The following is a 22755-nucleotide window of genomic DNA, read 5'->3' as shown; positions in this document are numbered from 1 at the left end:
CTCCAAGCCATAACCCAACTTTACTGTCATTAGTAGTTAGGCAGTAAAGTTTGTCTCATGTTGTCGACAATTACTTTGTACTTCCCTTATTGTAAATCCTTTTATAACTGAACGTTGCTGAGAAATAGTCTTTATTAGTTAGCTTGAGCTCAGAAACGGGAATCAAACACCTGTGTGGCGCATCTTCTAGTTCCAAGTCAGTGCTAACTGCAATTAGCATCACAAGCTAGCAATGTTTCTCTCTATCCTACGTGTTCAAACTCATGTCCACATGTAGACATTTCTCAGCCCATAATTTAATAAGATGCAAACCATCAAAAATGCTAACTTATGAATGACACCAGTCACTTTTACTAGCATTAGAAGCCACGTTGAATACTAAACACAGAGCTACTTGCCAGTATTCAGTTGAAATCCTGGCTTCAGGAGGCGTTATGTTGCATTTCTTCTTCTTTTGTTTTATGGTGGCTGGCAGACCATCTGTGGTGCTGCATTGCCACCACCTATTAAACTGGATTGTGGTCAGGAGAAACAGAAAAAAACCCCAAAAAACAACATATGCAGCTTAATAATTCATCTTTGTATTAAATTAAACTCATATTAAGTCTGTATTTTTCAAAAATAACTTCATTTGAGCTTTTAATTAGCTGACATCACTGCTAAAATGTTTTCAGTTGTACATTTAATATTAATTTTCTATCTTAAGAGATTTATTAAAACCTGCGTGTCGTCTGTGTTGTCTTTCTGACTGGGAACTTGGACTATACATCTTCTGAATGCAATAATATGAGGCTATCACAGCCGACAGCTGGATAGCACTTCACAAAATATACTGTATCTTGCCATTTCATGAAAGATGGCCTTAATGTGGTTGGTCATTTTTAAGGGGCAGCTGGTTTTTGAAGTTTAGTTGCACCTGTGTCGTTACACAGCAATAGAAGCCAAGTTGACAGAAAAATGAAGGCTGAAAGAACTTGGTCATAAAAATGCCAACTATGTGGATTAAAAGCATTTTCCATCATGGCCGCGTTTGTCCTATTTTCCACAGAAAAGGTCAGCTTGACTAATTATTCCAGCATCCAGGAAAGCAGCTGCACATATGTAAGGCGGTCAGATCATGCCTGAATACCGGAACTGCAAAAACTCTTATTTGTGAAAACCTGGGCATTTCTGTTCTCTCCTTCTCACTCACTCACTCTCATTCTTTCTTTCTTCTGCCTTTGTTTGTCTTTATCCTTTCTGCACACTGCACAGACACACTTGCTTCCTTGTCCCCAGGGGCGGAGGAAGCCTCTTGTGTTCATTTTGGGAGCAGACCTCGCCTGTCTACTCACAATCCTCCCCTTCCCACTTCAAAGAAGCGTATCGGTTGAAATGCTGCCGCAGCTGCGGAAGGGTTTGTCTGCCGCAATTAGAAGTAAAAGGAAAAAAAACAAAACAAACAAAAAAAACAAAACAAAGTGTTGCTCTCTGCTTTCAAATTTGACATCTTTATCCAGCAGCCTGACAGTTTGCAGCACTGAAACAAACCGACCTAACAAGCACAAAGTTATTTTTGTTCATTCAGTTAATTTTATATCTATATATATATAAATTTGAGCCTTCCTAAAGCGGACTAGTTTTATGAGAGGTTTAACATTTATGCCTTTGCTCCTTTTTTCTTAGATCAAACATCCGTCCTGAGAACGCAACCAACAATTTCCACGAGTTCCGGATGCACACCTTCGAGAGGATCACCTCCTGCAACTCTTGCCACATGCTGCTGAGGTAAGAGGCTCGCCATTCTTCGCACGCATGCACACCAAAAAAAAAAAGACGAAGCCGGGGCGGCACAAAACATCGTCAGGCATAAAGGCGCTTTAAAACTGCTGTCACACAAGACCTCCAAAAAAGGCCTCGACTCTTCCCCCGTTCCTCTCCAGTGTACCCCAACAATCCATTCGCCGCTTCGCCTTTTTCTCCCTCTCCTTCCTCGGCTTCGCCTGTACAGAGCTCCTTTTGAGTTTGCTGAATGCTATCGGCGACCCAGAGGACGGCGCCTGGCCGTCTCTCCCCGCAGCAGGGACGACTGAGTGGTTTCACCTACAGAAGACAGGCAGCGAAAAAAAAATGTCTGTCACAGTCCGGCACTTCTTCAAGGCGACGGATGGAGAATGGGGACGAGATTATTGCTCTGTAACAGAGAGGGAGGTGACGGAGGGAGGCTGTTTTCTTTTCTTTTCTTTTCTGTTCGGCGTACTTGTAGCTTTTCTTAGCCATTACTTTTTTCATATTAGCTGGTTAAAAAAAAAAAAAAATCTGGAAAAGCTGCTTGGATAAGTTTGAAGAGATTTAGCTTCTCACTTCTCATTTAATTGGGTTGGATTTATTTAGATTACATATCAACATGTAATGTTCCATACAAAATCAATAATGGCCCAAGTTATTTTTTGCCAAAAGTGTTTTTGTTTTTTTCTGAAATCAACTACTAGCAAGAAGTAGGTGGTGATATTTTTTTTCTCTCTTTTTTCTTTTTGCCAAAATCCTTTCTGGCAACATACAACTTTGGCCATTATTTTAGGAAGGTGACGATATAAAATTGAGCTTGTTAACCTTTATTCAAAATGCTGTGTGGGGCAGACTACCAACATTGCACATCAACATATTGCTCATGGTGGCAGCATGTTGTAGTAGCTCTGTTACGTAAATGTAGTCCTTTTTTTTTTCATAGTTGTTTTGGTGGAGAAATTGAATGTTCGGACAGCTATTCTTTCTCGTTTCGGATGCCGGGCAACTTGAAGGATTTTTGCTCTTACTCTTTTACTTTTGAGCAACTGTTAAGGTACGTAACCCATGGCAACGAGGTTTGTTGTTTTTACAACTGGAAGCAGCTGATTAGCATCTGAAAAGCTGAAGTGATACGCAAAGAAGTTAAAATAGAGACTTAATGGGTGCAGAGCTGAACCAAAGAGCAGAAAGAGAAGAAGAAACCATCTTTCCCATTTATTATAATAGGTAGGAATCACATCTCAGACTCCAAAGTTGCCCTCCTTCCTAACCCTATGCCCAGACAGATTTAAGGAGGGACAGCAAAAGCAAATGAGGTGGATTAGCAGAGTTTGCCAATACCGGAGACATGTCACTGTCGAAATATTGTCTGGACATTCAGCTGTTAGCATGTCAGACTACCACACAGCAACAGTCTTCAGTCAGAGGTCTCTTCAGACTGGTTGCGAGACCAACTGCTACCGGAGATTCTTCCTTTCCACATCATCGCCATCTGCAACGATTCTTCAAAGATACTTGGATGATATGAGTTACAACATTTAACTTCCATTTGAGAGGGATAAAGTACTTCTGAATTGATTTTGAATTGAAATATGGTAGTAGCAGCATCATGCTGAGGGGACGGGTTATTTTGCCAGTGGGGGAATGGAAACTGGCTATTGATGACTGGAGATGGACGAGGCCAAATACAGAGCAGTTCTAGAAGGTAGAGCTACAACAGAATGGTCTAGATCCAAGCATATTTATGATAAATCACCGATCGCCGTCTCGCTCCTGGAACCAAAATCATTTCCAGTCCTACAAGGTGGTCCCAACTTTACTTTTTCATGTTTTTTTTTTTGTTTTCTTTGTCTGTGTATAATATTGAACAAAAATGAATTTATTTAATTCATTTCAGTTTCCTTTCACTTACCAATAACGCACAAATATATGTTGGCCTAAATGAGGTTGCAATGTGACAAAATGTGAAAAAGATCGAGGCTTACGAACTCTTTTGCAACGCACCATGCGCAAGTAGTCTTCCCTCCGGTGTTTTATTTCTGCGTTCATCTGAATTCCCCACCCACATCACAAAGTTTAGAGTCATTGTTTCGACAGCTGATTTAATATTCACTCACCTCTTCAGACGGAGCCTCTCTTAAATCTGTTTTAGAGGCTCTTAGGACAGGCTCGAGTCACACTTTTGCTCTTATTTGTTTTGGGTAGAAAGTTAGGCAGTAGAAAGATTATTCCCTAATAGAATATATGTTGTGGCTCAAAAAAAAAAAAGGGTTCAAAAACCTTGAGTATATTTACTGACGTATTACGCTGCAGGAAAAAGTTCCATATATTCCAAAGAGCTCTGGTTTCTCCACCTGACTTGAATTAATAATCTGAGGGAAATGTTAGGTTGTGTTTGTGAGTTCCAAGCCAAATTTGGATTATGACTTATTATAGCATCAGGCTGATTTTAAATGTAACCCCATATTTTGACCTGGACAAGAAAAAGAACACTTTCCTGTGGATTTAAGCTCGCGGTAATTCAGTTTGAGTGATTCTTAAAAATCCTTGGTGACAGAGAAAAACATCAGAGTTTACAAGCGCTGGGCTTTTAACGCAACTTTTCCCAGAGTGCTGCGGGGTTAACATGAATTGTAACATTTCGAGACTTTTTTGAAACATCGGTGCCTTGTCAGTATAGCAGTCGGTACTTCTGATTCTGTTTCTTTATGGGATTTTTATTTCATATAACAGTGTCGATTCATGGGCGTGGCGTAGTGGTTAGCGCGACCCGCATTTGGAGGCCTTGAGTCCTCGACGCGGCCGTCGCGGGTTCGACTCCCGGACCCGACGACATTTGCCGCATGTCTTTCCCCCCTCTCCTTCCCCGTTTCCTGTCAGCCTACTATCATGTAAGGGACACTAGAGCCCACAAAAAGACCCTCTGGAGGGGTAAAAAAAAAAAACAAACAAAAAAAACAGTGTCGATTCACAAATCTCACCTCAAGACACAACACAAGTCGAGCCTCTCCAACTCATATCAAAATATACAGTAATCAATTTGAAATAAATTTAATTCATGTCAATACAAATAATTCAATTTAGTTACAAGAAGATGTTATTGTCATCATAAAATGCCAATTAGTAAAAATCATATCCGGGTTCCGTTTTATTAAGAGAAAAATTGCATTCTGTATATCTAGAATTATCACCTTTTGGTGACATCTAGTTTTGCCTGGTTACTTTATCTCTGTACGCTGAGAAATAGGGAAATTACTTAATTTCAGCAATGGGTCAAATAATCACAGAAGAGTCAAATTAGAAGTATCTGGTAACAGAAGGGGTGTGCGTAACACGGACATGTCTGTCATAAACCAGACATAGCACCTCTTATGAACATGAAGGAGTCTTCATGAATGTTTATGACTGTTCGGTAAATAATGGCACTTTTAATGCAAATTTTCGTTGAAACCTCGCATTGAAAGTCCATTAAAAGTGTCAACTTTGCATTAACAGTGCAATTATTTACCAAATAATGCAAAGCTGACACTTTTGGTGGACTTTTGATGCAACTGTTAGAACAATTTTGCAGGAACAGCGCCATTGTTTACCGAATGACACTCCATGACAACATTCATGAAGACTCCTTCATGTTCATAACAGGTGTCATGTCATGTTTGACAGCGTCATGTCAGTCTTATGCACACCCTTTCACATAAAGCATCTCCAAGTTTGTTTTATGAAAAATAAATCGATGTAGAGAGAAGTCTTTTTTTTTTTTCTTTCTTTCTTTCTTTTGGCAGTAGCAGTTCCGTAAATGACTTCTTCCAGAAAAGACACGGAGCTAAATACAGAAGGAAAAGAATTTGTACTTCTTATAGGGAAGTATTTATGGAGGAAGTTGTCAGCAAAACTAGCTGAATAGTTAACAGCTCCATCCAGAACAGAGGCACAATTTGACACTCGAGAACCTATTCCAGGCTGTGATTTCTATGATTGAAATAAGGGAATGTGTATTATTGATCTTGCCGATGGCATTTGACAAAATGTAACGTTTACTTGTTTCACAATCAACTGTTTTTTTTATGATGTAAAGCATTTTGAACTACCTTGTTGTTGAAATGTGCTATACAAACAAGCTGGACTTGCACACAATATTAGGAGCAATTTCACAAAACCACCGAGCCATTAATACTTTCTATAGGAAATAAAACCAACAAATATTTGTGTTCGCAAGCTTCCAAGGATCGCCGGGGGCCAGAAATGGTGCTTAATTAAGGTCAGACGGAGCAAAACATCTAATTTAACACGTAAGCCGTGTCCTTTTTTGTTCCAAAGCAGCAGCTCAAAGACGACGATTTAAACTTTTCTTTTATTGAGATTAGAGAGATAATTAGCCAGAGCGTAGGACTTACTTTTTGTCATTTATTAGGGGGCTTCTGGAGTTGTTATGCAAAACAAAAAGGGTTCATTGCACTGTTTTTACTCTGACGGTTTAACAGTGCTAACTGATGCGTGAACGCTTCAGAGGTTTGTTGGGGAACATTAGTGAACAAACACCAACCCTTAACGCAGGGTTTGCGCTGCAAAAACAAGATCTTTTTTGGTCTTATTTCTAGTGTGAACATTTTTATTCCACTTGGAATAAAACAAAAGTAACTTGCAAGCAACTTTTGAGCAAGAGGAGCTTATTTAAAGTCAATTATTCCTTATTATTGATAAAATACTTGTTCCACCCTCACATTTTCTTAATTATAGCATAGGAAAAATGGCCGCTTTTTAATGTCAACTATTACTTTTTTATCAGTATTAAGAAATTATTGACTTAAAGAGTTCATATCTTGTGAAAAGGTTACTTGTACATTTGGTGAGATGGTGTGTTTTTTGCAGTGTGGTTTTCCAACAACATTCCAAGCTTGCAATAGTTCTTTTTTTGAGGAGGGATGAATGACGCTAAAGTGCGTCAGTCTGAGTTTATAAAATGCGCTTTTATAAACTCAGAAGCTGAATTCGCATATTTGTCGGGGGACCCCCCCCCCCGCCCCCCCCCCCAAAAAACCAACAACAAACAAACAAAGTGAGAATTTGAGCTTTATCCCGATGGAAATCTGCCTGACGGCTCAATCGCAGCCCAAAAAATGGCACCAGACGGTGCGGCGTGGCGAGCTAACCAAGTGCAGTGCTGCACCTGTAAACAAGAGGAATTAACTTTCCAGGCTGTTTCACAGCCCGTCTCCTTAAACCTGACAGAGAGCGCGGCACGGTGCTAAATCTTACATTCACCCTCCTCTGCCTTACCCTCCTCAGTGTGCTGAAAGATGTTTACTCTTTCTGCATTATCATCTGCTGCTGTTCCCCTTGTCTCTGCAGGGGGGTCTTTTACCAGGGCTACCTGTGCTCCAAGTGTGGCTTAGGTGCCCACAAAGAATGCCTGGGACGCTTTGGCTGCTGCGGAAAAACAGGTAAGTCGTCCTCTCACATCCCTGCGTACATTCTGGGGGAGCCCCTTAAACTGAATTTTATAACCTGAAGTGCAGTTTTATTGCAGGACATGAGAGCAGTAACACATTCCACGTAAAACTGTAGTGTGAAGATAAAAAAAAAGATAAGAACTATATACCTACCTTTTTTTTTTCTAATCTAAGGTCCAAATATTTTATTGTTTTTTGGCGCGTAACATAGATATTTATTCTGCAGCTTCTCTGCTTCCCTAGGTGTTTTTGTGTGTGTGTGTGTGTGTGTGTTTTTTTTTTAAAGGGAACGTCACTCTCTGTCACTGCATATAGCTCCCGATGCCTAACAACACTTTTACAGAGGAGTTTTCTAAAACTTTTCATGACGTCCCTGCGTGTCTGTCACTCAGCTCCCTGTGCAGGCACAATGACAGCTTTGAGCGAGGTGGAGGGAACACTTCAGACAAAAAGCAAAAAGAAAAAACAGGCCTTCAGAACCCAGCTCAGCATGTCCGCCGAGCGAGTTTTTACGTGAGGCGGCGTGTCTGTGACAGGAAGAGCTGAAAACTGAAACTATTTATTTATTTATTTATTGCTACTTAAAGTGTCCAGTTGTGTTTCTGCGACCGTCACGGCGCCATCAGGGGCGCAGAGGCAATAACGGCGCTGCCAGGCCCACCTGGGTGCCGTGGTTTGCCGGAGGAGATTGGGTCAACGCCGTCGGTCAGAAGGCGCCGAGACGCTTGTTTGAATTTGCCCTCTCATTACTTCGGGTTTCTCAGACGGGGAACCTGATCCCGTCCAAGCATTTTTCACTATTTCGGAAACTTTTCCTTGCAAAAGTATGAGTAGCCTTTGAACTTTTTCACATTTTGCAACGTCACAGCCACAAATTTCAGTAGATTTTTCTGGGATTTTATGTGATGGGTCAACACAAAGCAGTCAACGACTGGGAAGTGAAAGGAAAACTCACACGTGTGATTTTAAATACATTTTTATAAGTAAAAACGGCAATGTTCATTTTTATTCAGCTTCCCTCGGTTTCTCAATATCCCCAAGTCGTCTAATTAATGATTAAGGTATTAATCCAGTTCTTCTGTGAAGGCCTTGGTTTGTTAATACTTCAAACTTTGAGCAGCTTACAGAGCATTATTTGTTTGGAGGCGTGCAGTAATGCATGTATTGGTCTTGATCCGATAGCAAGTAAATACCAATACCGATACCAACACCGATTTTTGATATTCAAGTAAGATAAAATCATCAAACTTCTGACCTATAGGCACTTTTGTGGTTTTTCCTTAGAATGACTTTGTTAAAACCTGGCACAGAAATTAGATCAAGTTTACAGGTGTCTACAAAATACTTGAATGTCATACTAACACGATAACAGAAAACAGAAACAATAGAAAAACAAAGCAAATTTACATGCATTGTTTTCTAAGTAAATAAAGTCTAGAATCTGTGGCAGCTGTTTGTTTATTTATTTTTTTGCTGTTCACAGAGGCTCTCGATCACATCCAAACCCAATGAAATGGTCTTAAGTAATGTGGCTGTAAAGTGACAAAATGCACAAAAAAAAACCGTCCAAGAAGCATGAATGTGTTTGCAGCACACTTTCCTGTATCTGCAAATTTGCCCAGAATTTGGTTTGATTGGTTGGCCTCGGGATTATTTCACTGCGTAGCACAGATTGGACAGCGGGGCGTTGCGTCACGCAGAGCCAAACAACATGGCATTAAAAGCCTACATTGGCTTGTTTGTGTCACCGAGCGATAAGGTTTGTTAGCCTGCGTTTGTCTCTCTTATTAGCGCCGGCGCTGCTTGTCTGCACAGCAGGTCAAGGTTCAAGCTTAGGGAACAACAGGCCTGCCGAGGGAGGCGTACGCGCTGGCGCTCAGATCGGTGGCGCTTCGCCAGCTGGCGTGTGTCTCCTGCGCAGGTATGCACACACACACACACGCCCACACGTGCGGGTGTGTGTGTGTGTGTGTGTGTGCTGAGCGTGGTTGCGTGTGTCTGGGGGAGGAAGGTTGGTAATCCGTCCCTAAGGGAGCCAATGAAAGAAAGCGGTGGAGCAAAAACCACAGGTCTGCCCTCCCCTCTCCTCCTCCCTCTGCCTCGTTACCTCCTCTATCCCGGCTGTCAGGTAGCGGCAGCGCAACAAAACAAAGCGAAGCGCGGTCAGACGCGAGCGTCCGCCTTTTCCACTAATGAGGGAGTGTTGCCTTGTGCCGATGAGTGTGTGCAAGTGTTTGCGTGCACCCACCAACCCATCATTCACTATGCCTGTTCTCAAACTTCTTTCAGATTCCGGCTCCGTCAGAACTCAGGTGAGCTTTGCGTGTGTGTGTGTGTCCGTGCCGATCTGCGAGTGTGCGCTTTTGTGTGTGTGTCTGCAAAGCTTTGAAGGCTGCTCTCCTCTGCAGCTATTTGCCAAGGAGACTCCAATTGACTTCAGTTACTGCAGCAATACCCGACGCCAGGAAATTGAGTGTTTTCTGTAGCTTTAACCCGAGTCGCTGCTTGTGAAACTGCTGTATGTTTTTACCTTTACAACGTTTTCAACTTGCTGCGTGCTGCAAATCAGACTCTGCTTTCTTGCTGTCAGCTGCTGCGCTAATGAGAAGTGTTTGATTCTCACTTTAACTGCTATGGAACTGGAAAGGAACAAAAAAAAAACAAAACAAAAACCTGTGCACACGAGAAGTATGCAAAAGTGTGAGCTTTACTGGATGAATAAAGATGCTTTGCTCTCTGCGACTCTTCCTGCAGCAGTTCATGTTGCAGAATTGCTACATTGGCCTGTGGGTAAGAGCAGGCCAGCTTTTTAAATATTAATAACTTGTGTTCGACTTGTGCACCCCAGCTAAAGATTTTGATCCCGGTTTTTAGGGCGAATGAAAAATTGATCCGATGCTGTGTTTTATGCCGTGTGCTTGCGATGAGAATCAACATGCGAGGTTGCTTTGTTCTGAGTTGTGTTTGTGTTCTTGTGTTTCCGCAGAGCAAACATCGAGATCCAGGTAAGCGAGTTAAAGCGAGGTACCCTCCCACTCTGCACACATCGTTCCAGCACGCTCCTTCCCTTACGAGGGAATGTTTTTAAGCACAGGCCGTTCCCTGTAAGAAAAATTATCTTTTTTAAGATCATTAAAAAGGAGTTAATTATCAACGTTGCACTGTGCAAGAGCTTGTTAGCACGCAACAAAAAAGGATTCAAACCCGTTGCTTTCAAAGCATATCATCAGTAGTTGTGCCTCTGATTCAACGCCTATGTTGTCTAATATAGCTATGATCCATTAAATGAAAATATTTAGTTTTTAAATAAACAGAGTTATACATGCACAGAGAAATTTATGCACCAAGCTATGCGCTGTCAGGATGAGCTCACAAAACGATTTAGGGGAAATTACATATTTACAAACAAACTAATACTGAGCCACTTTCAGTTTTGAGTTATTTCAAATGAAGAAGATGCACAGAGATGTAACATGCTACAATTATTATTTAAGAGCATAACGTATTTTGTACATGTTGAGACATTTATGTGGCTCATTCAGGCTGCAAGTAAGCGAGAGAAAGCAAGACTGAGCAGATTATAAAAGGGGCAAAACAAACAAAAGTTTAACAAACTTATGTTATTGTATTAAGCTTTCAAACTCCTTTTGACAGCCTGGCAAATATCTAAGAGTTATGGGAAAGCTCTACATTAGAGCTATTTCTGTTCTATTGAGGCTTCCCCCACTGACTGTACTAATTCTGTGAACACAGCTCTTACGTGTTTCTCAGTTGCATTTCTTATGGGAATCAGCAGGAATCTGACTCAAAAATTAAACAGTTAGTTATGTTAAGGAACGGATTTTGTTTGGATAAATAATAAAATGAAATGTGGAAACTAAATAAAAAATGTGACAGGGTGACTGGCATCCTGAAGTCTCTATTGATGTATCTAATATAAAGCACTATAGGTGTCTTAAATTCATTTAAAAAATGTATAAGTTGACTTTAAATACAACACTCACAGGTCTTAAATTTTGTCGTGACAAGACCTTTTTAATCACATATATTCTATGTAGTGTTTTTTATGTTTGTTTTCCTCGCACGCAAACGTTTGAGTTGCTCATCAACATCTTCTTTGCGTTCTGTGACTCGCTAAGGCTACTACTCCCGGATTTTAGGGTGAATAACTAGTTCATATATCCTTGCTAGCTATGTTACCCATGCTACCTAGTTAGCATGGGCAAAAAAACAAAAACGTGCTAGCTACCCATGCTGCAGATGCCAACTACAGTCTTGGCATCTCCAGTTGGATGCCAAAACTAGATGCTACAATACGTCACAATGGGGGCTAAAAGGCTGTAAATGTCTGTCAGGGGACAGGTCTTAAATTTTATTCACAATGGTCTTAAAAAGGTCTAAAAAGTCATAAATTTGAGCTTGTGAAACCTGCACAAACCCTGATTTAGGAACCTAATGTAGCAAGGATGTACCAGTCACCACATTTTCTTGTGAGGGTCTCATAAATCCCCAGACCACCTCTGCTGCTAGATATCAACCAGTTTTTAGTAGAAACCAAACCTGTAAATCTTTTGTCAGCATATCTAAATTGTGTAGTTTAACTGTTTTTTTTAAGTCTGGTTCCCACTTTGTGCCTTTCTGCAAAAGGACATGACTAACACAAAGCAACAGTGCTTGTGTGCATGCCTGCATTTCACTCAGTGCCTTTAATCGCTTCTAAACCAGGCTCTTTTTCCACCCCTCCATCCATTATGCTGCAGAAAATGATTTCTGGCTGAAGATGCATTAAAATCAATAGGCATTAGATTGCCCCGACACCTCGACGTTTTATGATACTTTGCCGCCTCTGTTCTTTGTCTATTTTCAAACGGCGCGCTAACATGTGGCTCGTCTTTGTGTGGACGGGAATGGTATTCGTGGCCCCGAGTCTCGATTCTCCATGGCCCCCGTGTCTTTAGAAGTCCCATTCAGGCAGGATGGCACATGCCAGGCTGCCAGCCACAGAGCAGATGCTGAAAGAAAAGCACACCAGATATAGCTGTGCTAGCTCACAGTGCAACCATGCCGACTTCTCGTTTATTTGGCTTTCATCATGCCAGGACTTGTTTTATTCTCTCTTTTTTTTTTTGCCAAACTCAATTTTTTCCAGAATGCAAAATTAAGACATGTAGAAGTCTTCCCATTGTGCATATAAGACGTGAGGCTGGCATGAGTGGATGTTTCACAATGGCAAATCTTTTGTCTTTTTGGTTAAAAATTTTAACTGATATAATTCAAAGTGAAGAAACACTATTTTAATAAAGCTTTTTTAAATATTTCAAATCTTTCAACTTGGTGTATTCGGCACTAATACTCTGCAATTGTACAAAAATTACTATTGCAAATAGAACAAACTGTATTATTACTTTTAATTGGACTTTCTTTCAGACAGCACAGCAAGGAGTCAGGAACATGTTGTTAGCGAGAAAGCAAAGCTCACTCCCACTTATCTTTTTGTCTGAAAGCAGAACAGCCAGTCATGCACCACGGTGCAATGCTTCTTATCTTTAATATTCAAATGAATCATAGGTCCACCTGACTTGTAACACCAGCAGACTGAAAAGCAAGAGCGTTCCCGCGTGTGTGTGTGTGTGTGTGTGTGCGTGTGCGCGCGCGTCTGTGCATAGGGTGCACTCGCTCTTTCTTTCCGTCGTTTACATCCACCTCGAAAACCACGAAGATTTCAACAAAGCAAACATACCCCGATATCGCCGCCACACCGCCTTAGATTAGCTTATTTTAGTTGGCATAATGAAATGAGGGGTGGGGGGGGGGGGGAGAATAAGCAATAAGTAGCACAGAAAGCTCATGTAACCCAAATAAAATTATCTGGAGATAATATGTATGCAAATATGTCAGGGCTACGCAGAGTAAATCTGAGGAGATTGTCAAACAATAAAAATAAACAAGTAGTTTATCTCGTAGTTTCGATGGGGTACAAAAATATGTGGAGTTACGTTTCAAAATCCCCTTTTTTGCCACACAATATTAAAACATATTGAAAATTTCACGGTTATTTAGTGCTTAAACAGAAAGCAACTGGACTTCTCGTTTTTTACAGATGTTTTGCTTTTCTAAAACGTGTCTGTTTTGAGCATGGATTGGAAACATCAGGCTTAATACGTTGTACTCAGAACAATCTCACTGGTGGAGTCACTAATTTGGCCATTAAGGCTGGTCATGTGAGACACTGGCCATACCCTAAATACTACATCTTAACTTACCAACATTTCAATTCAATTAATTGACTTGTTTTGGTCACCTGTCTTACGGTGCGAATAGCGCAATTACATTTCTTAATCTCATGCTTTGCACCGATAAATCTTTACTCACCTCAGCATGCCGAATGCTTGAAGTGGCTCCTCCAACCGAGGAGATTTATGAATAACTTAGCTTATAATTAATTGACTGCTTGGGCTCACCTATAAACTTTGTGTAGAGTATTAAACTGTCAGCACCAGCAATTTTTCTGTTAAGAAAAGAAAAATATGAGCAAAAGTGTTTTTATAAGTATTATTCAAGCAATATTAGCCAACGAGGCCCGTTTCTTCCATCTACATGCGTCAAACTTAACAAAGCCCTTGTGTTTCTCTTGCTACTCACTAATCCCACACAGCGGCTAATCGTCTTCATCTTGCAGGTCTTCCCAAGATGCTGGTCATCAGGAACTACTTTGGCGTGCCGAGTCCTGCCTCTGGTCCGGCACTCACCATCCAGACCGGAGACATCATCGAGTTAATATGCGCCGACCTGCACAGCCCGTGGTGGCAGGTCAGATATCTCTCTCATGTCCTGATTGCTCATTTTATCCACTGTCAGAACCATCCCCAGATACTAATTCATTTGAAAATGCATAGTGTTTACTCTTCTGCGAAGTTTGAGTTTAATTGTCAGCGTTTTACATCCAGGGTGTCCAAACATCTTTAAAAAGTCTTAAACTCATATATGTTTAAAATTGAAAGCCTTACAAATTGTGCTGTGACAGGAGTATTTAATCTCGCATATTCTATGTACCGGTAGTTTATTTTTTTTCCCTGGCTGGACTTTACTGGTACGCGAAGGTTTGAGTCCTGCCATCTTCACTGCATTCTGTGATATACGGTGGTTGCGGCTATAGCTAGCTGCTAATTTTTTGTTTTTAAATAATTTTTTTGTTTGTTTTCATCAGTTATACAAACATAGAATTTGTCTACCAATGGTATAATAATGAGTGCAAAGAAAATACTGTTCAAGTGTAGAAAAGAAAATGTTCTGAGTGATTTACAGACTACATAGCTAAAACTAGCTGCTAACATGCTCTTGCTGGCTAGCTTTTTTACATGCATATTTATCGATAGTTGGATGGACGACATACGTCTTTGTCATTGGATCACTTTTGTTGCCAACCCATACAATTTATTTATTGGCAATGTTTTTTGTGTGTGTGTGTGTGTGTGTGTGTGTGTGTGTGTGTGTGTGTGTGTGTGGAATACAGGTCTTAAACTCCATTGATAATGGTATTAAAAAATATCTTAAAAAGTCTTAAATTTGAGTTGGTGAAACCAGCCTGACATATTCAATCTGTTAAAGAGACGTTCTCTTGGCCTGAAATAAATTCAGCCTTTCACAAAAGTGACGACGTCTCCGAGCGAATCGCTCCGCTTCTTCTCTCTGACGAGACTCGCTAGCACTTTGACACTTTCTGCTAACAAGCAGCAAATACAAATGAATTTCCAAGGCACAGTTGTTGCCCCAGCAGACAATTAAAAACAATGCACTACACTTCTCAGCAGGAAGTCGGATTCCCAGACGCTGGATATGTTTGTTTATTGCACACACTTACTGCTAGGCGGAGGCGAATCAGGTTTGAACTTTTCTAGATCTGGCAAGATAAGCTCCTTCCTGGGAATTTTCCGGCGCAGCAGTCGCCGACCCGCGTGGAAGTCAGGCAGAGTCATAACCACATGATGGCTGAAAAATGTAGCTTTTTAGGCCTGGGTTAGGATTGCATCACATTGTGAAGTCTTGGCAAATCTCACTACATTTTGCAAAAACAAACAAATAAAAAAATACAAATCAGTTAATTGTGTGGAAAAACTTTGGCTGTTTTTGTTTCCAGGGTTTGTGTAATTAGATTTTATTCAGCAGCAATTATGAGTTTGTTTTGACAGTCGTGACTGAAATCATTATCAGAGCGAGCACGCAGAGAGGCGGCAGAGTTTCCCGCTGTGCTGATAAGATGTCCTGAGGTTGCACAGATAGGAAAAGGAGGGCAACCAAATGGGGTTAGCATGCATGTTTCTGGTAATGTCCCTTAAAAAAACCCCCACTTGTTCCTGGAGTGCAAAATATAAGCTGCCTCTGGCTTCTTATCTAAACCTAGAAATCCCTAAAACGTCTAAATCTAGTTAGGAAAAGAAGTCTCGAATGTGCTGCTGCTCCAGCTGCCAAACTCCTTATTGCTTTGCAGCTTTTACAGAAAAGCACACTAAGGCTCTCTTTATATTCAAAGAAACCTGATGTGTGGACAATATATGCAAAGGACAAAGATCACATGCTTGTGTGTCTCCAAAAGGAAAAGAAAAACTCTTTAACGTTCCTGAACTCCTGGAAGGAAGGCCTCTAAAGCATATGTTTAGGTTTTATTCAGTAGTGTGCATGAATAGTTTCAGGCCACAGTGGCCTGGTCCTGCTTGGGATGCAGTTTCAGTGATCCAGTGAAACAGAAAATTTGTACATTTCCACACACTTAGGGATATGTTTTCTTTTTTCTAAGAAGAAAGAATACGAAATGGGTGCAGCTGTTTTAAATTATTGGATAAAAGTCAATTTTTCACTTTTTGATATCTCTTTGCCATCATTGATTTGTTGATAGCCTTATTTGTGTCTAAGCGATGTTGAAACGTGGCAAAGTTGAAGAATTTTTGAGGAAGTTATTATTATTTCACTCACTTGTTTCTCACTTGGCAGATCTCTGGGTTGTTTATGAATTTCCTTTCACGTGAGTCTGACATCTTTATTTAAAACTTTGGTGTTCTATCTGGACAATAATCCCAAAAAGGCTTTAAGCTGGTTTTGAAAGGGATAAAGTGGCTCATCATTAGGCTTCAGTGACTTCAATTCAATTAAAAAGTAGCAGACTTTACCTAAAAACAAAGTCCATGACATGAAACCGGCTTATCTAAATGAGCTCTGCCAAGACAAGTGGCCAAAAATTCAGTCAGAAATATTCCAGGACCTTAAAGAAATGTAGCTTTTTGAAGGTTTAATTTGCTGTTCTAAACAAATATAACTGAGGCTTAATGTATGCTTTGTGCCTTGTGCATCCATTATTGTTTGTCAGAACAATTCAAGTAGTCGGTTGGAAAAATACCATTTTGACTGCATGTAAAGTTCTGACACTGAATGTAATTTCTGTGACTGCAATTTCCATTATCTATAAATACTTATCAGTTAATCAAAGTCAAATCGAACCAACTCACAGTGTCTGTGTCTGTCAGAGGGAGCAGAAACCTGCATGTAGCTGCTACAACAGACAAGTCTCTACGTTGTGCACATGTCATGGCGATGAACTTTTGAGTTTTATCACCAAGGGAGGAATTAAAAATAAGAATAAAAAAACTCATCCTCTTCCTCTTTTCCCGTCAGGAGTCATTTCAGCCACATCTAACCGCAGCTGTACATTCGCGCTGTCGCCTAATTGTTCTTGAGTTACGGAGACACGATCCAGCCAGATGTATGTAACACAATTATCTCTGCGTGCTTTCAGGGCAGGATCCTGTCGACGAAAGAGGCTGGCTTCTTTCCAAGCGACGCCGTGCGGCCGTGTCCGTGTGTAAGCAAAGCTTTTACTTCCAGTCCTGCCAGACGCGATTCACATAGCGGGCCGCAATCCTCCCAGGGACTGCTGGGAGGGATGGCCACTGGGTTTTTCTGTTTTAAGGACGATTAGCATGTTTGACATGTTATGTGATGAAATACAGTCATGTGAAGCAATTGGGAAAACCCTACAAGCGTCGACTAGTCCTGTCACGACAAGTAATTAATCTAATGATAAATTAAAATGATAGTTTCCATTTCTTCGAAGGGAAACTTTGTTTAGAGAGACAGCATAATCCATTTTATTTTTGGTTTTGTTTATTGTTTTATTTGGGATATTTAAAATGTCTTCTAGTTCCAGTGTGGAATGTTTGGTACAACATTTTATGCTTATTGGCCTTTTGAGAGGGCAAACCGGGTTAATTAAATAAATCACTTTCTTTCCGGAAGAGAAAAAACATAAGAGTAGATATCAATTTGTGAATTTTTCTTAATAAACAAACAAATGTATGAGAAGTGTCTTCATTTTTTCACATTGCTGTAAAAACCAAAGTTTTTGCAGACACCGTTTTGGTGAATCTCAGATTTATATCTTTCTTTGCAGCTGCTTGTTTTGTGTACGCCACACACGGACTGTTGCTTTCCATTTGCTCAAGTTCAGGCTGCATCAGAAACATGAGGTCCGCTGCAGATAGCCGTTTTATCGCCGTATCTCGGTGCCGTAAAGATAAGGAGAGCATTGAGCAGTTTTGCTTGTGGAGCAGCACCATGTCAACTTGGAAACAGAACTGAAGTTATGTCGTTTTATGGGAGCTAAGGGGTGTGTGCGCGCGCGCGTGCATGTGTGTGTTGACCTGCCACAGACTCACGTCTCTGCTTTTTCCCCTCTTGCTGCAGGTACCGAAGCCTGTCGATTACTCCTCACAGCTATGGTGAGTTCACAAACAGCTGCCGTCCTTTGGGTTTGTTAGAAGGCTCAAATGTAAAAGCCTTTATTCCTACATTATGCGACTGAGAACAAAATCGTTACATCATGCAGATGTGTAAGGGATACCTTTGGCTTTTGCGAATTTGCCAGCCATGATATGCGGTTTCAAAACTATTGAACTTTTTCGGTTATGTTACATGAACAAACTTCAGCACATTTTAGAAAGGCTTTGCATTACGTGTTGTAATGAAGTAGAGCCTTTTTCTTTTAAGTAAAAATCTGAAAAGTGTGGCATGCATTTGCATTGTGGATGGGAGAATCTGTAGACAGGACAGGTACTTTTTATGGAAGGATGAGTTTACAACAGAAAACACACAGTTAGTGCCACAATTGAATGGTTTAGGTAAAAACCGGTTCATTTGTCGGAAAGAGACAACTTTTCAAACCCGTAATTCAGACTTTTACTTATTTATGACTTAAAGACTTGCATTGGACTTCAACTTATAACTACGACTTTTCTTCTTGTATTTATAACTTTAAATCTCATAATTATGATGTTTATTCTGCTAATTATGACTTGAAAACTCATAGTGATGACTTAAGAATATGAAATTATGACTCTTGTTCTTGTAATTATGACTTCAAAACACTATTACAACTTCTAGTTGGACTTTTTCTCCCCGACTTTCAGTCGGACTAATCTTGAGCTATTTTGCCAAACACCTAATGTGCAAAGCTGGTACTTAAATCCTGAACGACCAACACTAGCCTGTCGTCGCAACATGACTAAATGTAAAAAGGTAAAAACAATAGGAATACTTTTTACAAGGCATTGAATGTTAGATGACAGCCAAAAGCTCAATTGAGCTAAAGGTAAATGATTAAAGACTTTTTTTTTTCTGTTTTACTGCTGTAGGTTTGCAGGTCCAATAGAGAGATTTCAGGCAGAAGCAGAACTCATCAACAGGGTCAACAGCACCTATCTGGTCCGCCATCGCAGCAAAGAGTTCACAGAGTACGCCATCAGCATAAAGTAAGTCTGCAATCAGATCATACTTAAAACATTCCGCATGAACTGGAGATTTGCTTGAGAGTTCGCTGCTGTTTAGTCTCTGTTGCGTTTCCCTGAGTTATCTGGAACGCTGCTGATGTTCAGATTAGCCAGCCTGTCTTTCCAAAGACTAAGATGATTATTGTCTTTTTTTTTCTTTTACCCGCTGTTAGTTGACAGGTTTTCCGCATCTCCGTGGCTGCACTGTTATTTTTATTTAGCCAAACCACAGCATTGACCAGCTGTAGCTTTCATCCACGCCGCAGAACTTGACAGACTAATTTGCACCTTGTCCGAAGGGAGATGTGGCGATCGCCGTTCTCCAGGCCAAGCCTGCGGTTAACCACAGAGCAGCATGTCGACACCTCGCTCAGCTCAAACGCAATCATCATGACTCGACATAAGAGCCACAGAAACCGACTCTTTGGTTTTAAATTAAAAGCGTACTGATGTTCCAGCCCCATTTTATCTTAGAACCTCCGTCTTTAGAGAGTTGTCGATCCACCTTCTGGTGCAGTTCCAGCTATGACTCTTGTTCAGTGTGCAGATCTGCACCACTTTTGCAGAAATAGTTCAGATTTGATTTGAGGTTGAACTAAAGCTTCAAGTCTTGCCACATTATAATTGGATTTATTGCCATCGTAACATCAGAGTGTGCAATATCACAAAGAGTCAGGTTTATTTGTACAGCACATTTTAGCGTCAAGGCAGGTTTTACACCATAAAAGCATCATACAGGAACCAATTATGAAATGAGCAATAAGCATTACTTTTACAAAATCCTCAAGCAAAAACATCAGATCAATGTTCCAGTTGTTATTAATCAAAGGCAAATTTGAACAGGTGTGTTTTTAGCCTTGATTTAGAGGAAATCAGTGTTTCAACAGTTTTCTGGAAGATTTTTTCCATATTAGAGAAGCATAGAAACTAAACACCTCCACCAAAAACCGCTTGAAAGTGTCACACACTCGCACTTTAAATGCCAACCATATATTTGGTCAGTTGGACGGACTTTAACTGTTTTTATTGCCTGAATGTGGATGCATGTTTCTTCATTGGCTTACAGGAAGCGGTGAAGAAACTGAGGTTTGAGGTTGTAACCGGTTGTCTCTGGTAGAACCTTGGTTCTGTTTCCGCAGCTGTAATGCACAACGTTGTCGTTGAGGGTTAACGTTGCTGAGAATCCGATCTTGTTGCCTTTGAGACCTCATGCGAGTCGATCTGAGTTTACAAGACGCTGGACGTCAGCCCAGTTCATTAGGCTGGATTAAATCCTGTTTATAAAAGAGAACAGAGTACAGTATGTGGTGGGACACCTCTAATACAGTCCGCCGATTAAATCACCTGGATTTTTCAACAAGATTGCGGGACAAAGTCAAACCGTCGACATTGCTGCTTACAAAGCAACACAGTGGATGACCGACATCGGTTATTTGCGCACAAAGCTTTCGATTCCGCCAGACTGTTAATGGAAACACAAACATGCGACTTGGGGAAGCATTTACCCGACACTCATCATTCTCACAGTGTCACAAACTTCTGGGACCCCGATGCATTAGAGGGATGGCCCGGGCTCTCCACGCGGGGCCAGAGGCCGGCAACCGATCGATGGCGGTGATCAGAGAGGGAAATTACACTCATAACTTATTCAATGGCCCACAGGTACAACAACGACGTGAAGCACATAAAGATCCTGACCAAGGAGGGCTGCTACTACATTGCAGAGAACAAGAAGTTCAGGAGCATATTAGTGAGTCTTTTCCTTCTGTTCACTTTTTCTTTCTTTTTCTTATTAACGTTACCATACTGTTCGTGTAATGAAGTGTCAACAACTGGTTTTAGTCTAACAATATGCACTAAGATGGCTCTAATTAGAGATGTGGAAACTGACCTTTTTTTTTTTTTTTAATGGTAGACTCTGGGTTTTCTGTAAAAACAAAAAAAGTAAAATGGCATATTACTTCTGTTTACGTTGATTGTAAACGTGACCGTGTGCCTCTTTTGCGTAAAGGAGCTGATCGAGTACTACAAACACCACTCTCTGAGAGAAGGCTTTAAGAGTCTGGACACCACCCTGCAGTTCCCCTACCGGGAACCGGAGAACGCGGCTGTGCACCGCTTCAACCGATCAGGCAGCAACAGTGAGTACAACACACAAATGATCCAATGTGATACTCTTTACAGTAAGTTAACCCTAATATCACCGTTTCACAGTATCATGACATTAAAATGAAAGTCATTTAAAAAAAACAAGATCCAGCTGCTACAAATTAGTATCACTGAGGCTAAAGTAGTTAAGATATTTATCCCAGTTCAGCCATAATACACAGCTGACTGACAGTTCACGTGTGGGAATATTATTTTATATTTTATTTTCATTTGTCTTTTTTTAAGACAGTGGAATACCTCAATACCAGAAATAGTATGCCGCAAACCGGCTGGTTTTTTTGTAGGCTGTTTTTTTTGTGCTGACAGCAGAGGTGGGCAGAGTACCCGAAAATTGCACTCGTCTATCTTGAGCACATTTTTACTCAAGAAAAAGCAAGAAGAGTGCAAGAGTATTTGGTCAAAAGGCTACTCAAAACAGCAACCATTTAATATCTAATACTGACATCATCAGACGGACCAAAATATGAGGCATTTAAAGACCAAAACGGAAATAATTCATATGGATATCATAGTTACAAAATAACAAAATCAGGAAAAAAGACACATTTTTCCAAATCAATTTCTTTCAATGTAAAACTTATGACACTTTAACAGAAACTGCAGTTGTGCGTCTGTTGACTGTTTGGTTAAAACAAGGTTGGTCTTCATTTCCCACAGTGGCCAGAAGCTACAGGAATATTACTTAACCAAGAGTAGCGATACTTCACAATAAAATTACTCAACTCAACAAAATGTTTTTTTTCTCAAAAATGTTACTTAAGTAAATGCAGTTGATTAAATGTAGCTGGTTACTACACAGCTTGGGTTGACGGATGCTAATTATCAATGTGAAAAGAGACCGATGACTGCTGCTTCGCTTGAATATAAACCACAACTAAAGCATTCTATGCTGTTCTATTTTCTTTAGTTTGGCTTAGGAATTATACACAACTGAATGACAGCTGGCCCTGATATACCTAAAAAATGTGGTTCATGTATAGGTTTGTCTTCATAAATTATGGTTAGAAAATGACAAAAAACATTATTTCACTTGATGCTTTATCCTGATTCTCGTTAAAAATGGAACAAACCCTGTTATGTTTAGATTCATATATTTTCTTGTGAGAAAGAATAAATACCAAGGACGCCTTTAATCGCCTTGCACCAAAGCCAGGTGACGAAGGGGGGGGAAAAAAGAAGTTAAAACACTTACCCACGCGATAGGCTGTCTGCAGATAGCGCTGCCTCCTAAACGCTGCCTTCATTCAGATGGGAACGCCTTGGCGGCTTTTTAAGAGCTGCACAGCGATTCGCTGTTACCGGCAGCCCGGCCTCCTGTGATGCTAATCGGTTTTGACTCGCTGTCAGACGGCGGTGGGAGAATTCCCTGAGCATGGTATTGGATTTGATAACACTCCCTGGCTGATTACTGAAGATCAAATCAATTAGTTTCCTGGGAGCGGGATAATCTCAATAAATTAACATTCATAAGCGGACTTGAAGTGCAAATATCTAATCCAACGTTCTGTCATTTGATATGTGCAACTACTTAAATCTATCATATTGTTTAGTCT

At 40.6% G+C, this 22755-nt stretch overlaps 1 protein-coding gene across 3 annotated transcripts in view; it reads left to right on the top strand.

Moving 5' to 3' along the window:
• The window catches only part of vav3 (vav guanine nucleotide exchange factor 3), a 100267-nt gene that overhangs the window by 69442 nt on the left and 8070 nt on the right, over positions 1-22755 (top strand). For all 3 annotated transcript variants that reach the window (XM_032551109.1, XM_032551108.1, XM_032551110.1), the window contains exons 16-25: positions 1666-1767; positions 7117-7208; positions 9507-9529; positions 10204-10222; positions 13897-14027; positions 17005-17070; positions 17952-17986; positions 18899-19015; positions 20696-20783; positions 21045-21174. In XM_032551109.1, the coding sequence (XP_032407000.1) occupies positions 1666-1767; positions 7117-7208; positions 9507-9529; positions 10204-10222; positions 13897-14027; positions 17005-17070; positions 17952-17986; positions 18899-19015; positions 20696-20783; positions 21045-21174 (803 nt within the window). The remainder of the gene's footprint in view (positions 1-1665; positions 1768-7116; positions 7209-9506; positions 9530-10203; positions 10223-13896; positions 14028-17004; positions 17071-17951; positions 17987-18898; positions 19016-20695; positions 20784-21044; positions 21175-22755) is intronic.

The sequence above is a fragment of the Xiphophorus hellerii genome, chromosome 21 (genome assembly GCF_003331165.1).
Source record: "Xiphophorus hellerii strain 12219 chromosome 21, Xiphophorus_hellerii-4.1, whole genome shotgun sequence".
Classification (NCBI taxonomy): Eukaryota; Metazoa; Chordata; class Actinopteri; order Cyprinodontiformes; family Poeciliidae; genus Xiphophorus; species Xiphophorus hellerii.
Note: the sequence above shows the minus strand (reverse complement) of the source record. Positions and strands in the feature narration are given on the sequence as shown.